Below are 23,584 nucleotides of genomic sequence, written 5' to 3'. Positions count from 1 at the left end.
TTTTTTGCTCTTGCTGTGTCGTCTGCCTTCAGTGTCCCTTTCAGATACCGCATATTTTAGTCACTCTTCCACAAGCACTCTTCCTGCTCTACTTCCCTCCCCTCTTTATTTTTACTTTCTGACATTCTAAATACTGTATTTTATTTAGTTATCTTGTTTGTCTCTCTACCACTAGAATGTTTGCACCACAGAATAGTGCCTTGGCATGTTGTAGGTACTCAAATATTTAGTGAACAATTAAATATGGAGATGGTGTAATTTTCTAAAAAACAGAATCATAGGCCGACCGAGTGGCTCAGCTGGTTAAGAGCTCACCCAAGAGTGCGAGCTCTGAGCAACAGGGTCGCCGGTTTGATTCACGGCCCGAGCTGAGCTGCTGCTGAGCTGCCAACAGGTGACAGGATGGCTCAGCTAAAAAAAGAAAATAATAACCAGAATCATGCAGATTACTCAAATACTTGCTTTTCCTCTCAGTAACTGATGGATATTGTCAGTTGATTGTGATTTAAATGACTGCCAAATAAACTCCATAGTAAGTTTGTGTCCAGCTTTTTGTCACTACAAATAATTTTGCAATAAATAGCCTTATACATATTTTCTTATATTTTTGGGGCTTTTATTTTTATGGAGCAAGCTTCTTCACTTGGGTCAATATATTATAAATTTGATACTTTCAAAGTATTATCCTACCACCATCAGCAATACATGAGTGTCATTTTCTTGAGTTCTTGCCAGCATTTCTTAACCTTGATATTCATGTTTTCAAAACCTCAGATTTAAATCAAGTCTAAAGGAACTTGTTTCAAATGTCATTACACATTTTTCCATTGTATTAAAACTCAAAGGTGATAATTCTTAATCATAAATTAATTGGATGTTAATTGATTCTTCCACATGCACTGATACTTTATAAATAGCTTTGAATGGGGGTGGTGTATAGATAGAATTCTAAATTACTGAGTAGGCTCTTCTCGCGACCTCTAGTTTAGTATTTCCTTTTGAAAAATTGCTAGATTGGGATCTGATTGGGTTTGGTTCACTGTTTTTTAGTTCCGGTTTACACGTAGGAAAATACTTTTTTGTCTTTTGAGAGTCAGTACATTCTGGCTCCATTTATTTCAGATTAGAAACATCACTGGTGTTTATTTTGTCTGGCATAAGTTGATGTTCTGCATGGATAATTTATTGCTTGTATAAAAATCCTTCTTTGATCAGCCTTTCTCATTTGAAAATTTTGATTATTAGGATTGTAAAAACTGCTGCTGAGAATACTGCACATTATATTTCTCAGATTCACTGCCTTATCATTATTCAGCAAACATTTACTATGTGGTAGAGTCTTCACTCTGGAGCAGTTCATGTGGTCGAACTGTAGAATCCTCATATTTAACTGCTTGTTTTCTCTTAGGACATTAACAACTAGGTTATGTCTTGGCTGTTAGAAGAACCCTTTCATGCATACTGTTGGTTTGCATTTCTTATATTTGTTCACCATTCCACTTCTATTACTTATTGTTTCTCTCCCTGCCTTTTTCTTTGTAAACTTTCATAACCTTTTAGGGAACAGAGCTATGTAGGGTATATTTTTAAAATATTCCTAATAGATATTTTCAGTTGGATTTGCCATCACCAGAAGCTTTCAATATGCCCATCCCTCAATTTCAATTTTATGCATTTCATTCTCTGGTAAACTTCTATCTTTTCAGCTTTACTCCTTTCTAGAATTCTACTTCTAACAATCCTGGCAACACCCTGCCTACCAATAAATTATAGGATCCATTTATTCTACCACCCTTCACTGTTCCTTACTCTTTCCTTTCTCCTTATTCTCACCTGTACCCCAGTAACTAAATGTGTCTAGAAACAAAACAAAACATTCAACCTTGATGACTTAATTTTTCTATAAATGTGTGACAGTGAACTCTTTAATGCTCTCGGTAGTCATTCTACATTGCCTTAGTTTAATTGACCCACTCATCTACACCACTGTTCATTACTTTCTCCTTTAGCTTTTGACTTCCAATACATCCTCCCCTCACCTCAGTTGATCACCTAGCATTCTACATAAATGAGAAAACTGAAGCATCAGAAGAGAACGGCTGAAGACTTTTCCCACCCCATCTACCCACTCACCAATCCCTGTACCCATATACTTTCTACTAGTTACTAAATAAACTTTTTGTAACCAGTGCCTCCACTTGTGAACTAGATCCCATCTGGTCTCCCTTATTCAAAGCATTGTTGTAGCGATTTTCTTTCTCCTATCATTTGTCCCCCTCCCCTAGATCATTCTCATCATCATACAAGCTTATTTCTCCAATCTTAAAAAAACCTTTTATTCCTCCAACCCTTCCCCTCCCCAGTTTTCAGCACAAGTCCATTTCTTTACTCCACTTTGCAGCAAAATCCCTTGTCTATTTTGACTGTCTCCAATTCTTCCTCTTTTTTGAATCTACTCCTGCCAGGCTCTTACTCCCATAACTCCACCACAAAAAACTATGCTTTTATGGTTTCCAGTTACTTTCATGTAGCTAAATTCAATGATTACTTCTCTATCCTTATAGTACTAAGCCTAATAACACCTGACATACTCTCTTCACTTGGCCTCCATTACACTACACACTTGAGGTTTTTCTCCTACCTTTCTGGATGTTTCTTCTGTGCCTCCTTTGCTAGTTCCTCCTCATCTCCCCTCTTAGTCAGCCCTTTAACTCATTACATGATGTACCGTATTTGCTGGCGTATAAGACGGCTGGGCGTATAAGACGACCCCCTAACATTTCCACTCAAAATACAGAGTTTGTTATATACTCGCCGTATAAGACTACCCCCTCTTCCGACCATACACCCAGTATGGTATCGCGATTCGCGATTTTGCGCTATCATACTGGGTGTATGGTCGGCTGTGTGCGATTTTGCGAGTGTGGTAAAATCGCATAACAGCAAAATCGCATAACAGCCGAGCATACACCCAGCAGCGCTGCTGATGCCTGAACGGTATGTGGAATGAAGTGGGCAGGCATCGGGAGGCCACTATGGCACGGGGCAAGCACTATGGGCAGTCTATCGAAGTGTACCTGGCGTATAAGACGACCCCCCACTTGGAGGCATATTTTTCAGGGCCAAAAAATCGTCTTCTACGCCGGCAAATACGGTACTTCTTTATCCATTGGTCACCTCATCTTGCTTCTTAACTTTAAATATATACCAGCTGGTCCCAAATTTGTATCTTTAGCTCAGACATCTTCCCTAAACACCAGTCTGACATTCCCAACTTGCTACTCAGCGTGTCCATTTGGATTAACAGACATCTCATACTCGTGTCTAAATGGGAACTCCTGATCTTCCCAGGGGTGGGCCCGCCCCAGACCCACAACTCTGTCTTGTAATTGCTCAGGCCAAAAACCTTAAAGTCATCCTTGATCCCTCTCAGACCTCTATTGTGTGAGAAAATCTTTTTCTTTGCTTTAGAACTATATCTAGAATCCTAATCATTTTTTATGACTTCTCACCCTGGTTTAAGTCATTAATATCATCTCTTACATGTATTAATTACCACCGTAGTTATTTAACTGGTCTCCTTGATTCCATTATTACTATTTATTCTCTGTTTAGCATTTAGAGTGATCCTCTTAAATCATTTAAATCAAATCATGTCACTCTTCTGCTGAAAACCCTTAGAATAAAAAGCTAGTCTTTAAAATGCTCTGCTAGGCCCCAGGTGAGCAAGCCCCCTGATACTCTTGACAGTCATTTTCTACTAGTCTCAGCTACACTGGCCTACTTGAACATACTTAGTGTTTGTACTGGCTGTTCTTTCTACATGAAATACTTCACATCTTTTAGATGTTTGCTTATACTTCACCTTCATGAGGCTTACCCTGATCACCCAATTTAAAATCAAAACCCCTTCCTTACCTGTCTCCATACACACACTTCTCTTCCCCCTGCTCTAGTATTCCTGGTTTACATTGTACTTAACACCTTTCAAGAACTATGTACAGTCTGCCTTCCATCTGCAGGTTTCACATATGCAAATTCGCCTGAGGATTGAATATATTTGGAGGGAAAAAAATGTTAAGTTGTTGCTCACATGTACTATGTAGTTAAGCCTACCATGGTTGTGTCTGTACCAAACATGTACGCTTTTTCCTAAAAAAAATACAGTATTACAACTATACAGCATTTACACTATATTAGATATTACAGGTCATCTAGAGATGATTTAAAATACATAGGAGAAGTCTGTGTGTAGGTTATACGCAAATACTGTGCTATTTCATGTAAGAGACTTGAGCATCTTTGGATTTTGGTATCCATGGGGTGTGGGAACTGGTCCTGGAACCAATCCCCCTTGGTTACTGAGGGACGACTATAATGTGTTTATTATGTTTATCATCTGTTCCTTCCCCGCCTCCAACTGAATGTTAGCTTCCCAAGCTTCATGAGGGCAGAGATATTTTTGTCTAGTTTACTGATGAGTTTTAAGAGACTAGCACCGTGTAGTACTTAGCAAGTTATCAATAAATTTCATTGTATCCTGCTTCTTACTTCCCCCAGGACTTTCTGTGGATACCACTACCCATTGTTCAGAAATGAAATCTTGATGTCACTTTCAGCTTCTCACTTATCCTTGCTTCCCATTCCCTACACCCATCAAATAAGTTAGTGTCACAAATTAACATAACCTAGTCAGTGCCTGATACATATTAAGCCCCCTATATTTAATTATATATCAGTGTCATCATGACCTTTAACTGAGCTTTGGAAGTTTCTGTTTGAGGTTTCTGTTCCATCCTCTTGAGTTCTTTCTTCTCACCTGTAGTATTGCCATAGGCTTCCTAAGAGCCTGCCTTATAAATAAATACCTTTGCCTCTGTCATCTTATTTCCAATGTAACTCTTCTACAGTTCCCTTAGTTTTCTAAGCTGGGATTGCCTTACTCTCAAAAATCTTCAGCCTCTCTTTATTGTCTGCATGGGAAATCCCAAACATTTCCTCCTCTCTTCTCCAAACTCATCAATCACTGTGGTTTTCTACTCCTCACACATCTCATTCACTTTCATATATAAATTTACAGACGGTATTTCTTTAGTCGCAACCACCTCTTCAGCTAAATCCTTAAATTCTCATCTTAAAAATCTTAACTCTCAAATGTTACTTTGCTTCCTTAACCCTCAATTAAAAAACACCAGTTGGGGTGCCCTTTTCTCTTCCACAGTGAGGTTATTCTACAGCTTGACTTCTTTCTTCAAAGTCTCTGCCCGCCCACACATACATTCCCAGTTCCTAGCAAGTGAAATGAGGTCCAGGCAAGTATCTTGTGAAAAAATGTAGCAAGTGGACTGTTCTAACCCTCTTTTCCTGTACCTCCAGATCAGCTTGAATCCTGATGGTTTAGTTACTCTGTTTTCATCTGTTCTGTTTGGAGTCTTGTATCAGTTATTACCACCTCTCTGGTACTCCTTTATTTTCAGTGTCTGCTGTTTCATTAACTCCTATCCTCTGCCTACAACTTTTTACCTCGAACTTAGTACTTTAATTCCTTCTCCACATATTTTAAGAGAATAATCTTATTGATTCTACTTTAAAGGTTTTTAAGCCTCAGTCCAGCACCATTTGTCCGCTCCCCCACTACTCAGTGAACTATGGCAGAGATCGCCAATGGCATCGTAGCTGCCAAATCCTGTTAACTCTATTTAGTTCTTACTAATACTTCGTGATAATTACCAGTGTTGATTTGTCTCCATCATGAAACTCTTTTCCCATTGAAGTCTCTTTCTCCTGATGGTTTTTCTGTGCCTGATTATGCCTTCCTGAACTTACATTTACTTTTCATTTTAAATATTGCATCTTCCCTCCCCACCCCCCCATATACAGAGAGTGCCAAAAAATATATACGCACACTTTAAGGAAAACTATTAAAATTGTGATAATATATACCGATAACAAAAGATGAATACAAGTCATGTTTGACTTCTGCAATTTACAAGAAGTGCTCAAAGTGGTTACCATCAGTGTCCAGACACTTCTGATTATGGCGAACTACTGCTTAAGCAACATTGACCAAAGTGTCCACTTGTATACATTTTGTGGCACCCCTTTGTGTGTGTGTGTGTGTGTGTGTGTGTACTTACACACACACACACACGTATAGTTATAGCTTCTTCCCCTTATAAGTTTCCCTTCATTAGTTTCATCTACCACCTGCAAATTTATGCCTCTTAAATCGGTGTCTATCTTATCTAATTCTTAGTTTTAGAGAGTTCCATGCTTTATAGGTCCTTTCACACGCAGTCTTGACATTTCTCTCCCTAAAAGTTTTCCTGTGACCTGATTTTGTGCCCCACTTTTTAGTGATTCCAAAGGGTTAGTAAGATCTATGAGATTATCAAAGCAGCAGCCTTAGAAATTCAGAATTGAAAAGAGTAAATAGCCCTTAGGGCTGAACTCTTAATAATCTAGACTTTTCCTGTTGCCAGAAAGCCAGCCTCCACTGACTGAATACCTACATAAAGCCTGAGACATTAGCATACCTAAGACCCAGCCACACCCACACACTAAGACCTAGCCTAGCCCATCACGCCCACCCACATGCCCACCCACATCTGGGCCATCTGAGTTTAGATAAAAGACTGCGTTCTGATTTAAACTTTTTTTGAAAAGTTCTTCCTCTCCTTTGAATGCCAATCACAATTACCTCCTGCCACAGGACCAAATTTTAAAAATTCAGACAAATAAGCCCATCCTGGCTGAGCCAAAAGTCTTAAATTTCACTTGTTACATTGCTTCTCCAAAAGCTATTTTTTGTACAGTTCTCAAGGCTTTTCGGTTTGTACAGACGTGATAAGATTAAAATATGTTTTATTATTCCTAATTCTGAATTTGAGTGGCTTAATATATATCTACAGCCTCAGTTGCTTTAAAAATATTTTTCTGGCGCACCCTTCCCCCCACTTCCACTCTTCTCCCTCTTACACTTACCCATTCAGTCCATCAAAATCAGAGCAAGACAGGATAACCAGAGGCCTCCCTCACTGGAGCTCAGGCAGGGAAAGCACTTTTCCTCAGGACTGGCAGCTAGCCCCAGGAAAGCAAGGCTGTTTTTAATGAGCCGAGCCACACATGCTCAGTTCCTTTTTTCAAAATCACCAATCAGATATTACTGCTCCTCTCTGGTGGAGGTCACCAAACAATTACTTCCTAGTTTTCTTCCTAGTCCTGAAAGGTCAAAAGCTCCTCTCCTGGTGTTGAGACCTGGGGTTTGTGTACTTACTTCTGGAGGATCGACAACATTTTCTAGGAGGTGCTAATTGAGACAATTTCTAGAACTTCAGCTTCCATTTGTATCCTTTGCTGAAATCTGTCTGCCTGAGAAAAATATCAGTGTTTTACAGATTCTACTTAACTATATTCCTTTTCAGAAACAAAAGACTTATGCCTACACCCAAGAGAATGTAATCATGGTTCTTTGCCCCAAGGTGTAAAAACTTTAAAGATGGGCAAAATCTTTCAGGCATCTAACAGATAATTTGAAAAAGCAGGAGTTTTTAGCAAAAGACTTAAAAAAAAAATGAAGTTAGACGTTTTCTAATAAAAAGTAAGTCTGTTTTGGCTTATAAGCTTGTCTCTGAGCTCTGGTTTCATTAGTTAGGATATTGCGACACTTTCTGTAAACTATGTATCATTGTTTTGGCATATAATATTTAAAATACATATAAATTACACATACAGAACACTAGAATATGGGCAGGGAGTACATAGTTTGAAAACATCTGTTAGAGGACATGCAAACAAAATAGTTCTAAGATGATTTTTTTCACTTTATGAACCAAAAAGGAAAATTTAATAGTTAAAATAGCTTATTAAGAGATGTTATTGGGCTTTTAAACTTATTCTTAATTTTTTTGACTATGAAAGTAATACGTACTCATTTTGACAAATAGAAACAATATGTAGTTATATAAAGTAAAATTGAAAGTTACCATCTTTCTGCCACATCTCTTCATTCCCACACTTTAGAGGTAGTCACTAGCAAGCCTTTGATTTATATCTTTAGTGGTTTTTTTTGTGTTTCTTCAAATAGACATATATAAGGGTTCCCTTCCCCTATAAATGGGATCATTGGTCTGCAGTGTGACTTTTTTTCCTCCTACCAGATGTAAATTGTGAGCATTTCCCCAAATACATATTTAGAATCATTTTCATAGCTGCCTAGTTAGTATTCAGTGAATGTTTATTGTTTATTTATCTGCCCCTCATTGATAGATTTACCTTGTTTCCATTTATTGCCCTTATAGTTAGTTTTGCAGTGGAAGTTATTGAACATATATTTTTTCACCAGAGATGGTCATTTTATAAAGGCTTTCAATGTACCTTTCCTATAAAATATAAATATTTATACCCATAGCAGTATAGGAAAGAACTCATTTTCCAAAACTTATGCTGATATGTGATATCCTTTTTATTTTTGCCAAAGTAATGAACAAAACATGGTATCTTGTTATTTTAATTTACATTTCTTTAGTGATTATGAGGTCATGTATCTCTTTATCCTTCACCCATTTTAAAATGAGATTTCTTTATCGTTATTTTGACATTAACCCTTTAAAATATTATTTTCTTTTTACAGTGATTTGAATATGATCTTGATCAAAAAATGAATTGAAGTATATAACTTTGAATTTTCTGGTATCCTAGTTTCCTTATGATAAAATGATATTATCTGACAACGTTTCTCCCATGGTAATTCTAGTGTTATAATTCCGTTTTATTGATCCTTTAACAGCTGAGGGAAGAAAGCCGGAGGCTTGCTTTGGCTGCCAAAAGAGAAAAGAGGAAGGAAAAGAGAAGAAAGAAAAAGGAGGAACAGAGAAGAAAACTAGAAGAAATAGAAGCCAAAAATAAAGAGAACTTTGAACTCCAAGCTGCTCAAGAAAAAGAAAAACATAAAGTTGAAGGTATTTTTTCTAAACAACCACCTGATTTGTTTCATATAACACATTCTATTGAAAATTACATTTTCTTAAATATCAGTAACTTAAGATAAAAATAGATTTCTAAGTTATTAAGCCCTTAAAGTATTTATATGCTATTTTCATTCGACTCGTCCCCAGCTTTTTGTTATGAAGCATGTAAAACCTAAAGACAAGTTGAAAGAACGATAAAACCAACACCTGAATACACCTCATCTAGATTTTTTAAATAAACATTTTACCATATTTACTTCATTTTTTTCTCTTTAAATATGTATACATATTTTTTCTAAGCCATCTGAAAGTAAGTTTTAGACATCCTGACATTGCACCTGTAAAACTTCAGCACACATCCTAAGAATGACATTTGCTTACATAGTCACAATACCTAAAAAAATTAACATTGATTTGATATATCAAAACACAGTCCAGACCATATTCAGATTTTTCTCAAATGAGGGAATTATTTTCAACTAGATTCTAACTAAAAGATTATTTGAGATGAGGAATTGTGAGGAGAAACCATTGCCATTGAACTATGAATTATGTATGCCGTGTGTGTGTGTGTGTGTGTGTGTGTGTGTGTGTGTGTGTGTGTGTGTGAGAATTTCTCCATCCTCCTGCCTTTTATTTTGAAAATTGAACTACAGAAAAGTTTAAGGATTAGCATGATGAACAACTGAATGTCACCTGGATTCTTATAACATTTTGGCACATTTGTTTTGTCTATGTTTTTTCCTCTCTTTTTTTGAACAGTTTGCATGTAAGTTGTACGCATCATGCGAAATCACCCCTAAATACTTGAGTATGGATTTACCAGAAAAACAGCAGTATTTTACATAACCACAGTAACATTATTACACCCAAGAAAATTAATTATTTTATAAAATATGTAATATGCAGTATATATTCATATTTACCAAGTTGTCCCCAAAATATTCCTTGCAACTGCCTACTGTGCATTGTTTAGGACTTGAGGGCAGAGAATAGATCAGTTATGTCGATCTCATTACTCATGAATGCTGGAATGACTGAAGACTTTAACAGTAGTAGAGTAACTTCTGGGTTTATTTTTTTTTAAGTGCTTAAAGCTAAATATATGCTAAGAAAACTTAGAACTTGCTAATTCAGTATTGCTACTTTTACAGATGAGCCTGAAGTCTTGACAGAGCCTCCAAGTGCCACAACCACTACTACCATAGGTATATCTGCAACCTGGACAACTTTGGCAGGTTCCCATGGTAAAAGGAACAACACCATAACTACAACCAGTTCAAAGAGGAAAAACAGGAAAAATAAAATTACTCCAGAAAATGTTCAAATTATATTTGATGATCCACTACCAATATCATACAGTCAGCCAGAGAAGGTGAACGGAGAGTCCAAGAGCAGCAGTACCAGCGAGAGTGGAGACAGTGACAACATGAGGATTTCCAGCTGCAGTGATGAAAGTAGTAACAGCAACAGCAGCCGAAAGAGTGACAATCATTCACCTGCTGTGGTCACTACTACTGTGACCAACAAAAAGCAGCCATCGGTTCTGGTTACATTTCCAAAGGAGGAGAGAAAACCTGTTTCTGGCAAGGCTTCAGTAAAGTTAGTTCACATTTTCACTCTTTCTATTTATAGTATCATGAAACACTTTGTTGCTGAATCTTTTGGTAAAGCAAGCATGTTAACAACTGGCAGAACAAGGATTTGTCTTTGTGCTAAAGAAGGAACAATTTCATTTCATTTGAAGAATAAGTTATTTTTTAGATTTTGTATTAATGAGAGATAAAATTATTTTTACTACATAATTAATTCACTTTGGTTGTTAAACTTAGCCCATGAAAAATATTGATTATGGTTTCTCCGGGATTATTATTGTGATTCAACTTTGTTAAATTTGACCTCTAGATAGTATCTTCTTAAAAATTGGCTCTTCATGTTATACTAAGTATTGAAAAGTGAAAAATAAGTTCTACATTTGTTTACCATATTCTAAAAATAAAAGAATAAAATTATGTAGTTGATTGCCTTTATCATTTAAAATTAAACATCTGTTCTATATTTAATATACTTTTCTTCCCTCTGTTAAAGATTGTCAGAGACTGTCAGTGAAGTAACCAGTAATTCTCTGTCCACTTGCACAAAATCTGGTCCATCTCCCCTTTCCTCTCCAAATGGGAAGTTAACAGTAGCAAGTCCTAAGCGTGGACAAAAAAGGGAAGAAGGATGGAAAGAAGTTGTAAGAAGGTAATTGTTTATTTGATTGTTTTTCTCATTCTTTTTATGTGCTCTATCTTACAGTGAATTAACTTATTGTTAAATTCCTCCAAGTAGTCCAAAGGTTGCAAACTGGTGGCCCAAGGCTGATCTGGCTAACAGAGACAACCTATAGCATATTTTAGATGAAAAAAAAGTATACATTAATACTTTTAAAATTGGGAGATTTTACATAAAGGTTAGATGAATATTGTGTCTGCTTGACCTCCATAGGTACTGGTATTTGGTACAGAACTAATTTAAGTTCTTTAAGGTGATTGTGTTTTGTTTAAATTTGTAATCTCAGAGCCAGTATGTATGTCTTCTACATGCTTATAACTGTTTGAAGAATGAATAAGTATTGGTTTTAAACTATTCTCTTTAAATTATATGATACCTTTATTTCAAGGATTTTAGGACTAAAGTATTTTATATAATGTGCTTGGGATTTTTAAACTAATATGTGTCAAAAAGTAAGACAGCATCCCTGAATCTAAAAGGTTTAGGTAAGATACCATAAACCCTGAAAGGATATAAATCTTGAAAACCCTATTTTAAAGAACTTACCGGAAGATCCATCAAAAAACTAAACTTTTTATCATTTGAAACAAGAGCTGTCCTTATCTCGATCTGTGTTTGTCTCACATATACACACTAACTTATTCACGTACACACACACACACACACACACACACACACTATTGAAATCACGTCAGAGTACCCTCTATACAAAAGTAAGGTATTTCAGTTTTCTATATGCATTTTATGTTGTGGTATACAAAGAAATTCTTAACTAATATGAAAATAATGATCATTATTATTCCCTTTAGAAAAGGAATTATCAAGTAACTTAAATTATGTACATAAAAGGGCAGGGATCATACCTTACCTTTTAAAAAATAAAACATTTTAATTTAATACTTAACCTAAATAATTGACTCGTTCATTAAAACATAATTGGCTTATTCTCTTTATTGAGAATTATACTGCATTTTTTTAAGAAGTATTCTTTAATTCAGACTTTTCTCTCTTTCTTTCTCTCTCTCTCTCCCTCCCTCCACCCCCCTCTCTCCTGTCATACCTAGTTGTCTTTTATCACATAGAGTGAAAATTGATAGAACAGGCTTATTCAACAATAATCTATTATGTATTTACAGAAACATATTTTAGTGATTCTTTCCTGTTACTTTAATCACAACCACTGAGACTAATGATTTGTCTTAATTTATCTTTGCAACTTTTAAACAGGTCAAAGAAAGTGTCCGTTCCATCGACTGTGATATCCAGAGTGATTGGAAGAGGAGGCTGTAATATTAATGCTATTCGGGAGTTTACTGGTGCACACATAGATATTGATAAGCAGAAAGACAAGACAGGAGACCGGATAATAACAATAAGGCAAAACTTTGTCTCTTATGTTTTCTTTCTTTGTGTTTTATTGCACTACATACAGCTTAATGAAATATAAGCATTTGAGTTTTCGATGGAACTTTGTGTTTAATAGCATACTTTTTTTAAATGGGAATTTGAGAAGATAACCTTTACAGTTTTTTCTCTCTCTAATTCATATGCTTTTGTGAAGTATTTCAAAGGGCTTTAGAGGAATTGTGTGTGTGTGTGTGTGTGTGTGTGTGTGTGTGTAGCAAAGGTTTAGATTATCTTTTCCTTACATACACTGCTCATATGACATTCTTAACAATTCTGAGACTTCTCAAGAAAGAATGGGTCTTTAACACATTTAACACAGTAGGTTTCCATTTTTCTCTTAAATTAGTATTTGAGCTTTGTTATCCTGAGATTTTGTCCTTAGAATACGAGCTCAGCAAAAGAATTAAACCTGAAGTGGGTATTTGCCTTGAATTGAATATGTCTGTGCCTGAATACCCTTAAAGATGATATTCTAAACAATTATGAGTTTGGTTGTGAGGCAGGTGCCCCTTCGCAGTAATAGGAGGGCTGATAGTTACAGAGCCTACCTATCAAGGAAGGAGACAATTAGCCATCTCTTTTTGTACGTATCTTCCTCTCCTATCTTATTTTTCCCTCTTCTGGGTAGGTTTGTAGTCACAACCTGCCTTATCTAGAGAAGAGGGAAGCAGATACCCTTTATGAATAATTTCCCCCTTAGGGTTTCCATAAGGCTTTCCTTGGCAATCAAATATTTTCTGGAAGATCCAACACTAGGGTTTGACCTTATGGCCATTGTTGGCATTATTAGGATTCCTCTCTCATTTTGAGACATCATTCCCAAGGAGTCATAATAATCATTTTACTAATAAACTGCTAATAAATATGTCATACATGGGCTCATCTTAGGTAGCATCTTAGGTATTTAAAATAAAAACTATTGTCTTACTCTTACTTATATTGCTGTTAGTATTGACCAACTGTTTTACTTTACAGTAGCATTATGGATTCAGTAGGCTTTTAAATGTTCCTTTTATAACAAATGTATTTTACAGTAGGAAAATGATTTTGTAGTCTAAGGAAACAATAGTAAAATGAGTTTTTAGAAAATAAATCATTTACTATTCCTTTGAAAAATTGCAGTGGCATGTCAGGAGAGTTTATGGCTTTGTTGGCAGAATACCACAAAAGTAGTCAGAAAATTGCTGCTTAACTTTGGTTATTGCTCTCTCTATGTGTGTATACACACACACTGAATGAAATAATGAATTTAGGCTTTACATATTAACAAGTAAGAGAAATTGGACCTAATTTTTTTGTTTGGCAACTTACAGGGGTGGCACTGAATCAACAAGACAAGCAACTCAGTTGATCAATGCTCTGATCAAGGATCCAGACAAAGAAATTGATGAACTTATTCCAAAGAATCGTTTGAAAAGCTCCTCAGCAAATTCCAAAATAGGGTCATCAGCACCTACCACCACTGCTGCTAACAGTTCTTTAATGGGAATTAAAATGACGACTGTAGCTCTGTCATCAACATCTCAAACTGCCACAGCACTCACTGTGCCTGCAATTTCTTCTGCATCTACTCACAAAACCATTAAGAACCCAGTGAATAATGTGAGGCCTGGTTTTCCAGTTTCTCTTCCATTAGCATATCCTCCTCCACAGTTTGCACATGCTTTGCTTGCTGCTCAGACTTTCCAGCAGATCCGTCCACCAAGGTTGCCCATGACCCACTTTGGAGGTACTTTTCCACCAGCTCAATCCACTTGGGGTCCTTTTCCTGTCAGGCCTTTGAGCCCTGCCAGAGCTACTAACTCGCCTAAGCCTCACATGGTGCCTCGCCATAGCAATCAGAATAGCAGTGGTTCTCAGGTGAATTCAGCAGGTTCTTTAACTTCAAGTCCAACAACTACAACCAGTTCATCAGCTTCAACGGTGCCTGGTACATCTACAAATGGCAGTCCAAGTTCACCTTCCGTCAGGAGGCAGCTTTTTGTCACGGTTGTGAAGACATCTAATGCCACCACAACAACAATCACAACCACAGCAAGCAACAACAGCACTGCACCCACAAATGCCACATACCCTATGCCTACTGCCAAAGAACACTACCCAGTATCATCCCCATCTTCCCCATCACCACCAGCCCAGCCAGGAGTGGTTTCTAGAAACAGCCCTTTGGATTGTGGAACGGCATCTCCAAACAAAGGGGCATCTTCCTCTGAACAGGAAGCAGGTAGTCCACCAGTAGTAGAAACTGCAAATAGTAGACCTTCAAACAGCAGCAGTTCTGCTGGGAGTTCATCAGTTCATTCTACTCAGCAACAACCTCCGGGATCTGTTTCTCAGGAGCCAAGACCACCTCTTCAGCAGTCTCAGGTTCCTCCCCCGGAAGTGAGGATGACTGTTACTCCTTTAGCAACAACAAGCTCTGCTCCAGTGGCAGTGCCTTCTACTGCCCCGGTGACTTACCCTATGCCTCAGACACAAATGGGATGCTCCCAGCCGGCTCCTAAAATGGAAACCCCTGCTATTAGACCACCTTCTCATGGCACAGCTGCCCCTCACAAGAATCCAGCTCCAGTGCAGAATTCATCTGTTGCAGTCCTCAGTGTCAATCACATTAAAAGACCTCACAGTGTTCCCTCTTCTGTCCAGCTACCTTCGACCTTAAGTACACAAAGTGCTTGTCAAAATTCAGTACATCCAGCAAATAAGGCTATTGCTCCCAATTTCACTGCGCCCTTACCGTTTGGGCCCTTTAGCACATTGTTTGAAAACAGCCCTACTTCTGCTCATGCCTTCTGGGGAGGATCTGTTGTTTCATCTCAGTCAACACCAGAATCTATGCTATCAGGAAAATCCTCATATTTGCCAAATTCAGATCCTTTACATCAGTCGGATACTTCCAAAGCTCCAGGTTTTAGACCACCATTACAGAGACCCGCTCCAAGCCCCTCAGGTAAGTTGATATTTTCTGACATTCTGCATCTGCTCATTTACACAAGTGATGTGAAAACTCTTAGTCATCTTCTAATATTTTTACTCTACAACTGGGCCGGATGCACTGTGATGATTGTATTTAGTTAACTCAAGTGCTGTTACATAAGGTATGTTTAGTATGGTGTTATATTTTTTAAAGCTACAGTGGATTTTATCTTGAATATCTCATAAATAAATTTCTTTATGTGGTATATTTCTCTCTCTAAAAGCTTTATGTTTTAATTTAATAAGGTAACACAATCAAAATTTTGCTTTTATTTCAAATAAAATATAATTAACAAAGATTTCTAAAATTTGATTTCATTTCTAATTGTCTTTTTTATTTTTAAAGTAATGAGAAAAATGTACAATTACATAGTTCAATAGGTAGCCACTAACCAAATGTGCTGTTTAAATTAAAATGAAATATAATTAAAGATTTATCTTCGTCAAGCTGGCCATATTTCTTTTTATGTTAATTTTTTCCAGTTTTATTGAGATGTAATTGGTATACATCACTGTATAAATCTAAAATGTACAGCATAGGGGCCGGCCGAGTGGCTCAGTTGGTTAAGAGCTCGCGCAAGAGTGCGAGCTCTGAGCAACAGCGGTTCGATGCCCGGCCCGAGCTGAGTTGCCGCTGAGCTGCCAACAGGTGGCAGGATGGCTCAGCTAAACAAAAAAAACAAGAACAACAACAATAAAATGTACAGCATAACGGTTTGACTTAAATATACTGTAATTGATTACTGCAGTGAGTTTAGTTAGCTAGCATACATCATTTCATATAGATACAATAAAAAGAAAAACCACACAAAAAGAAAAAATATATTTTTTCTTGTGATGAGAACTCTTAGGGCTTACTCTCTCTTAATAACTCATATACCGGATGTGCCAAAGAAAAATGTATACACATTTTAAGAGATGCTACTTATGCTCAAGCAGTAGTTCACTGTAATCAGAAGTGTCTGGACACTGATGGTAACCACTCTGAGCACTGCTTGTAATTGGCAGAAGTCAAACGTAACTCGTATTCTATCTTTCGTTATTGGTATATATTGAGCATTAAAATTAATAGGTTTTTTTCCTTTCTTAAAATGTGTATACATTTTTTTGACACCCTCTGTATATATTTTAGAGCAATGTTAACTATAGTCATCATGTTACACATTATATCACTGGTACTTATTTATCCTGTACTGGAAATTTGTACCTTTTGACCACCTTTCTCCATTTCTCTCTACCCCTGCTTTCATCTCCCAACTTGATCTGTGTTACTAAAGATATCACATTCTTGGACAAAAAAATATCTAAATTTAATGGGAACTGAATGTTATTTTTACCTATTTCTATAACATAACTACAGTGTAATGAACATGGTCAGTAAATATTTCTTTGCTGGTGGTTGATTAAAGTATTTATGTGTACTTTAAAAAACAATTTGTCTTGTACTAAAACAACAATCTATAATTTGGTTTTAAAAGCCCATCATATACTAATACATCGGAAATGCTTTTATGTTTCATTTTTAAAATAGTTGGAGTTTAGTAATAATTCACTTTTCAAAAAATGTGAAATCTAGGTAATGTGTTGAGAAAGACTAAAATTAAGATTTAGAGAAAAAAATAAATTAATTCTTATTTTGTGGAAAGTTACAGAAAAGGACCCAGCTCTACAAGGGAGGTGAGGTTTTTGGGGAGTTACATAGTGATGAGAACCAAAATTATATTGAAGTTTAACTTGAGGGGCCAATTGGAAGAGAATTTACTAGATTCAGGTCCAAACAGGCATATTTGCCTTCACAGTTACACCACTATTACTACACCCTAGAAAATTAATATTAATTCAGTAATAGTACCCAATATGCAGTACCATCATCCCAACTATATCCTTTATGCCCACGTGTTTCTTTTTGTTTTTCTCTCTCTCCCTCTTTATTTTATTTTAGCTGAGCCATCCTGACACCTGTTGGCAGCTTAGCTCGGGCTGGGACTCAAACCGGTGACCGTGTTGCTCAGAGCTCACACTCTTGAGTGAGCTCTTAACCAACTGAGCCACTCAGCCTGCCCTTTTTTTTTTTTTTTTCATGCAAGATCAAATCAAGGTTCACACATTGCTTTTGGCTGTTATGTCTCTTTGATCTCCCCCAGTCTAAAACATAACTTTCATTTATTCTTGAAATTGAATCCTTTGAATAATCTAGTTGTCCTGAAAATGCCCCACATTTCATATTCATCTGTTTCTTCAATCTATGATTACATTCATGTCAAACATTTCTGGCAGGAACATCAGATAGGTGATGTTCTGAACTTCACACTGCATTACATCAGGAGGCACTCTGACAGATTGTCCCACTATTGGCTATGGAAAGTACAGCTGCTTAGTTAAGGTGGTGATCATCAGATCTCTCCAATGTAGAAGTATAGCTACAGCCTTTTCTTTTTTCCCTGTAGTTTTCTTTTTAAGACTTTATTAATTTTTATAGCACTTTGGGGCTCATAGCAAAATTGAGAGAAAAGTACAAAGATTACAAAGATTTCCCATATGCCCTCTGTCCCACACAGGAGTAGCCTCCCCCAAAAACAACCCCCATCAGAGGGGTACATTGTTACAATTGATGAGCCTACATTAACACATCCTTATCAAAGTCCATAGTTTACATTAGGGCTCTCTCTTCATGTACATTCTGTGGGTTTGAACAAATGCATAATGATAATGCATCCACCATTATAGTATCATGCAGAGTAGTTTCAGTCTCTTAAAAAGCCACTGTGCTTTGCCTATTTATCCTTCTCTCTCCCCTAAGTTTTTTTTTTTTTTTTAAGATTTTTATTGGGGAACTGGGGGGGTGGGAACAGACAAGTTGCTGTTGTTTTGTTCTTCAGTCTAGTTGTGGAGGACGTTGCTTCACTGGCCCAAGTTGGCACCATCATTGCGCTCTTCCCGGGCGAGGCAGATCAGTCGCCAGCTTCTGGACGGCCGCTCACTGCAGCTGCTGGCCGCTCACGCTGGCTGCTGGCTACACACAGTAGCCCATTGGCAACCCACTGCCACAGGGGCTGCAGCCCTCGCCGTCGCTGGCGACTCACGGCAGCCCAGCTCCAGGTTGAGCTGTTGTTCAGCATATTAGCTGTGGAGGGCAGTGTCACTGGCCCTCTTATGTGGGATCCGAACCGGGGTCCTCTGGTGTCCCAAGCCAGTTCTTAACCATCGCGCCACTCGGCCAGCCCTCCCCTAAGTTTTTTAAACATAAAATTTTTGTACAACTCCTTGGCCATTAAACCTATTTAAATTCCAATGTTGACATAAAATTTACATGTATTCGGTAATAATTAATAAAATATTACATATTAAAGTTACAGTTTCCTTAATAATTATTCCTTATTTAGTTATTTTTATAAAATAAAGGTGGAAATGATGAGACAATGGGCTGGAAAATGTAAGCAAGGAGACATTTTTTTAATCTAAAGTAATTTTGGATACATTAGGGACTTCTTGGAATTTTAAGTTTTTCTAATTGTTTCTCCTAGGGGTGGGGTTACTGTTAATAACTTATGACTCTTTTCTGCATTATAGGTATTGTCAATATGGACTCGCCATATGGTTCTGTAACACCTTCTTCTACACATTTGGGAAACTTTGCCTCAAACCTTTCAGGAGGCCAAATGTATGGACCTGGGGCACCCCTTGGAGGAGCACCTGCAGCTGCTAACTTTAACAGACAACATTTTTCCCCACTTAGTTTGTTGACCCCATGTTCATCAGCATCAAGTGGTGAGTAATATACGTTGTAATTCCATAAGAAGAGTTTGTGTATATATTTCCTTAAAAACAAAAGGATTTAAGTTTTTCAAAGTTGGGAATTTTTAACTTTTAGATTTTATAATTTTAATACTATAAAATTGTTTTTATATTCATGGCAATTTGAAACCTGTAAGAATTTCAATAGCATTTCCAGGTTTTTAAAGTATTGAAATCAACCTCTGTTATATAAAACCTAGAATGTTTTATTGACATTTATTTCTAAGAGGGATCATTTTTTTAAGAAAAAAAATTAATCTTACTGTAGTGTCTATTGATTTATATTGACTTTCAGTTTTATTGTAGAATACAGCCACCAAGGAGAAAGATTTCTAACCTTAAAAGTATAAAATAGCACATGCTTTTTGTCCACCTTTAAATCTCATTTACTACGTAAATAGCACAGCTGTTTCATATTATCAGATGTGTGTTTTTTACTATAGTCAGACTTTGGAAGCACTGATTAGATTTTTTCAGTCATAAATAGAGAATTCGACTCATTAAGAGAATTCTGTAGTATAAGGTTATTGGGTTTTTATGTTTGTGTTTTTCAATTTTTTGTGTGTGGGGATAAAGACATCAAATTACTTTCTCCTAGGGCCGGCCGAGTGGCTCAGTTGGTTAAGAGCTCGCTCAAGAGTTTGAGCTCTGAGCAACAGCGGTTTGAGGCCCGGCCCGAGTTGAGCAGCCGCTGAGCTGCCAACAGGTGGCAGGATGGATCAGCTAAAAAAAAAGAATTACTTTCTCCTTAAGAAAATTATAATAATTCATTTTTTTTAACTACAAATTTCTTCTAACAGTGCTAGAACCCGGGTAATAGGGCCCAAATAACTGAGTGAAAGAGTAAAAAAAAATTAAATATTTGAGAGATGTGTATCAAAGTGTTTTCAGTTAAAGCATGAAGTAAGTTGTTCCCTGTAGTGAATTTACATGCTGTATAGTTTTTCTTGTGTTTGTCAAATAATGAGGACCTTTACATAGAAAGAATATTAATTATCATTGCACAGATATCCTTAAATGAGAAGAAACAGTTTAAGAAATAATTCAAAGGGATTGTGATAGAAACATGCCAGAACTATTGTAAAAAGTATGAAAATAATGTACCAATATAAGAAGAAAATAATGTACCCTTCAGTCAAAAGACAAATAGATTTCATATAAATCTTCAATTCTACTTAGGACATTTGTTTTTTTAGTAATACATACTATTGATAAGCAATTCTAAAACGATATGGAATATACTATAGGGTTGAGCAAATGAATAAAGATTTTGATGATGTTATGATATAGGGCTCTCACTGTGAGCAGACAGAAATATGGAATGGGGGTAAGGCAAGGAAAACCTTATGGAACTGGATTGGAATTACAGAATCAACATGAACTCATGATGTTTTAGTTTCATATCTATTGGATTGAATTATATAAAATTGCCATTTTTCCCCCCAGCTCTGTCTACTGAAAGAGCCTAGAAGCAATGACTCTTTGGTAACATTGAGCACATCTAGTGACCAGATCTTTCTGTTAAATATTTTTGTCCATTAAAAGAAGCTAGAGCTTCTTGGAGAAACAGCTGATTCAAGAGCTAGGGCAGAAAAAGTTTAAGGGGAGCCTGCAGAGTCTTACAGTGTCAGAAAGTAATTCAGTGCTCAGAATGGTGGGGACATGTCAGAAGGACAGGAGGTAGCTTGAAGGGACTCCCACTTGGCCAAGTCCAGGACAATTTGATCACCAAAATGAATAATGGCAGCTCATTGGCTAAAACAAGAATCCATGAATCCATAATGATTATAAATAGAATTTTAAAATGCAAAAGGGAACAGTCTTCCTTAGTGACAGCTCATAAATGCACAAGGAATTATAGCGTCGTCATTTTGCATCTATTAGAGTGATTGATTCAGGCAAGACCCTCAGATTTTCACCTCTCATACTGAATTTCTAACTAGTTTGTATCTTCCTTACCTAATTTAAATCTAAATATTGTTACTTTTTAATGACCATTTAGTTTGTTTTTCTCACTTCCAGCTCTTCTCTCAGCAATCTGTTCACATGGATGTAATTTGGTATTTTGGGTTGTTCATAGTAGTCTTTTAAAATTTGATTTTCAGTATTTATCTACAATAGATACTTTTCTTAAAAAGCTCCCATTCTGAAAGCTGTTGTAGAACTAACTGCGGAAGCATGACTTACTTTTCACAATATATGTATCTGGTTTTAGATACTTGAACAGGTTTCTATCACATTTCTCCATATTCCACTCCTTCTCCCCTCCCCTCCCAACCCACCCCCCGTTGGAGTAGGACATGATACTAGGACCCTGAAAAATTAAGTTGGGATGTGGGGGACCCAGCTTTCTTCCTTAAAAAATAAAAAATAAAGCAAAGAATCCTTTCTTGAGGCCCCAGAACAACAGATTGGTGATGTCTAAGAACCTTGTGCATACAAGATGGGCAGAGATCACCTGAGGCCTCAATCCACCCAAACTGCTAAAGTCTATCCTACCAACACTCAACCATTCCGTGCATTGATTACTGATCACTGGCTGTGGTCTGAGTTTCAGTCCTTGGCAAATTTAGTGAGTGGGCCGTTTTGACATTCAATCTTATTAAAATTTGTCAAATCAAAGAGCTTTACAATTTTGAAAGAAAGAAACCAATTTTACATTCAGTACACATGTATGTGTGTGTATAGTTGAAATAATGTATTTACCAAAACAGTATTTAATCCTTACAGTGTATGTTGCACACTGGTGTTTTCTATTTTCTTTAACCTTAAAAAATTGTTTAATGCTAGTCATAACCAACCACATTCATCTCATGATCTACTGTAGTTCAATAAACACTGAACTGAAGCATGAAGAAATACAGTGTAATTTTCCTGCAGGAGCACTTTTTTAATTTGTAAGTCACATTGCTCTTTCAGTTTGAATTCAGGACCCTGTTGTCATTTCAAAACTAAAGTGGATTTACATGAAGCCAGTGAAGCTTAAGCTTCAGAGTATCTCATTTGCGAAGGGCTCTGCCAAGGTCCTGTACCTAATTTTGTATTTGTAATTTAGTATTCTGGTTTCTTTTTTTAAGTTCCCAAAAAACTTCCAAAACCTGTTTTTTTTCTCCCCAATATATAAGCTGGCATATTTTAAAATAACATGATTCTGAATTAGATTTTGCTTTTTTTCCTAATTAAAGAAATTATAATAATTAGAGATGAGAAAGGAAATTTAATAGGCTCTTTTTCATGGTAAGGAATATAGACTCACCCAAGGAATCTCAAGGAAAGTGGTGTTTACTTTAAGTTTTGCAGGGACGTCTTCAGAACCACCAGGATTTGGGACAGCTATGTTCTCTATCTCTGAGGATTTATGGTCTCACTCATGTTCTGTTTCTTATGAGTCTCTTCTATTTACATCGAGGCTTTTTCATAATCTCGTATATGGTCCTCAAGGGTTCAATTCATAGTTAATTAAACCAGCTTTTCTCTGTTTATCGATTGGACCTTCCTCAAGTGAGGAATTTGATTGGCTCAGCTCATGTTCAAGTCAGGCCACGTCAATCATGGATTGCTGGCAAGCCAGAATTGGATCATTCTTCACTTAGGTGGTTGTGGTTAGTCTAGTAAGCTTGTGGGGAGGAAGCAGAAAACAGTTATATGATTAAAAACTGTGACTAGTGAGGTGGCAGAATATGTGAAGAGGGCTTGTCAGCAGGCAAGCCTTAGTTATTCTGTTCACTTAAACAGAATGTAGAGAGTTGCTATTACTTTGCTTTTGTTTTTGGAAGCTACAGGAAAGGAAATAGAAACAAACTAGAATAGATCTGACACAGGTTAAGGCAGGCTCCCAGAGATAAGTCCAGGGGAATGTAGGATTCATTCATCGTCCTTCCGTCTGTTCTTGCCTTCCATCCTTCCTGCCTACCTGATACCTTTGACTATGTCTTGGTGTTAGTTGTTCTGAGTTGATTTTTTTCAGGTGTGTAATTGTGCTCTTTGAATACGTAGTTTAAAAAACAATAAACAAAACTTTATCACTTGTGTTTACACCAGCTTGTGTTTCTTGTAGTTCAATTTAGTCTTTTCTGGAATTTTCTTTTGTTGCTAATACTTTCCTGAGTTTTGTCATTTTGTTTCGTTTTACTAAATCTGGGTTATGCTGTTCTTTCATACCT

At 36.7% G+C, this 23,584-nt stretch overlaps 1 protein-coding gene across 6 annotated transcripts in view; it reads left to right on the top strand.

The window, feature by feature from the left end:
- Positions 1-23,584, top strand: part of ANKRD17 (ankyrin repeat domain 17) — a 166,937-nt gene that overhangs the window by 137,589 nt on the left and 5,764 nt on the right. For all 6 annotated transcript variants that reach the window (XM_019665320.1, XM_019665321.1, XM_019665319.1 and 3 more), the window contains 6 exons: positions 8,789-8,960; positions 10,124-10,571; positions 11,058-11,213; positions 12,471-12,620; positions 13,964-15,600; positions 19,197-19,394. In XM_019665320.1, the coding sequence (XP_019520865.1) occupies positions 8,789-8,960; positions 10,124-10,571; positions 11,058-11,213; positions 12,471-12,620; positions 13,964-15,600; positions 19,197-19,394 (2,761 nt within the window). The remainder of the gene's footprint in view (positions 1-8,788; positions 8,961-10,123; positions 10,572-11,057; positions 11,214-12,470; positions 12,621-13,963; positions 15,601-19,196; positions 19,395-23,584) is intronic.

This window comes from Hipposideros armiger, unplaced genomic scaffold (genome assembly GCF_001890085.2).
Source record: "Hipposideros armiger isolate ML-2016 unplaced genomic scaffold, ASM189008v1 scaffold_439, whole genome shotgun sequence".
Taxonomy (NCBI): domain Eukaryota; kingdom Metazoa; phylum Chordata; class Mammalia; order Chiroptera; family Hipposideridae; genus Hipposideros; species Hipposideros armiger.
Note: the sequence above shows the minus strand (reverse complement) of the source record. Positions and strands in the feature narration are given on the sequence as shown.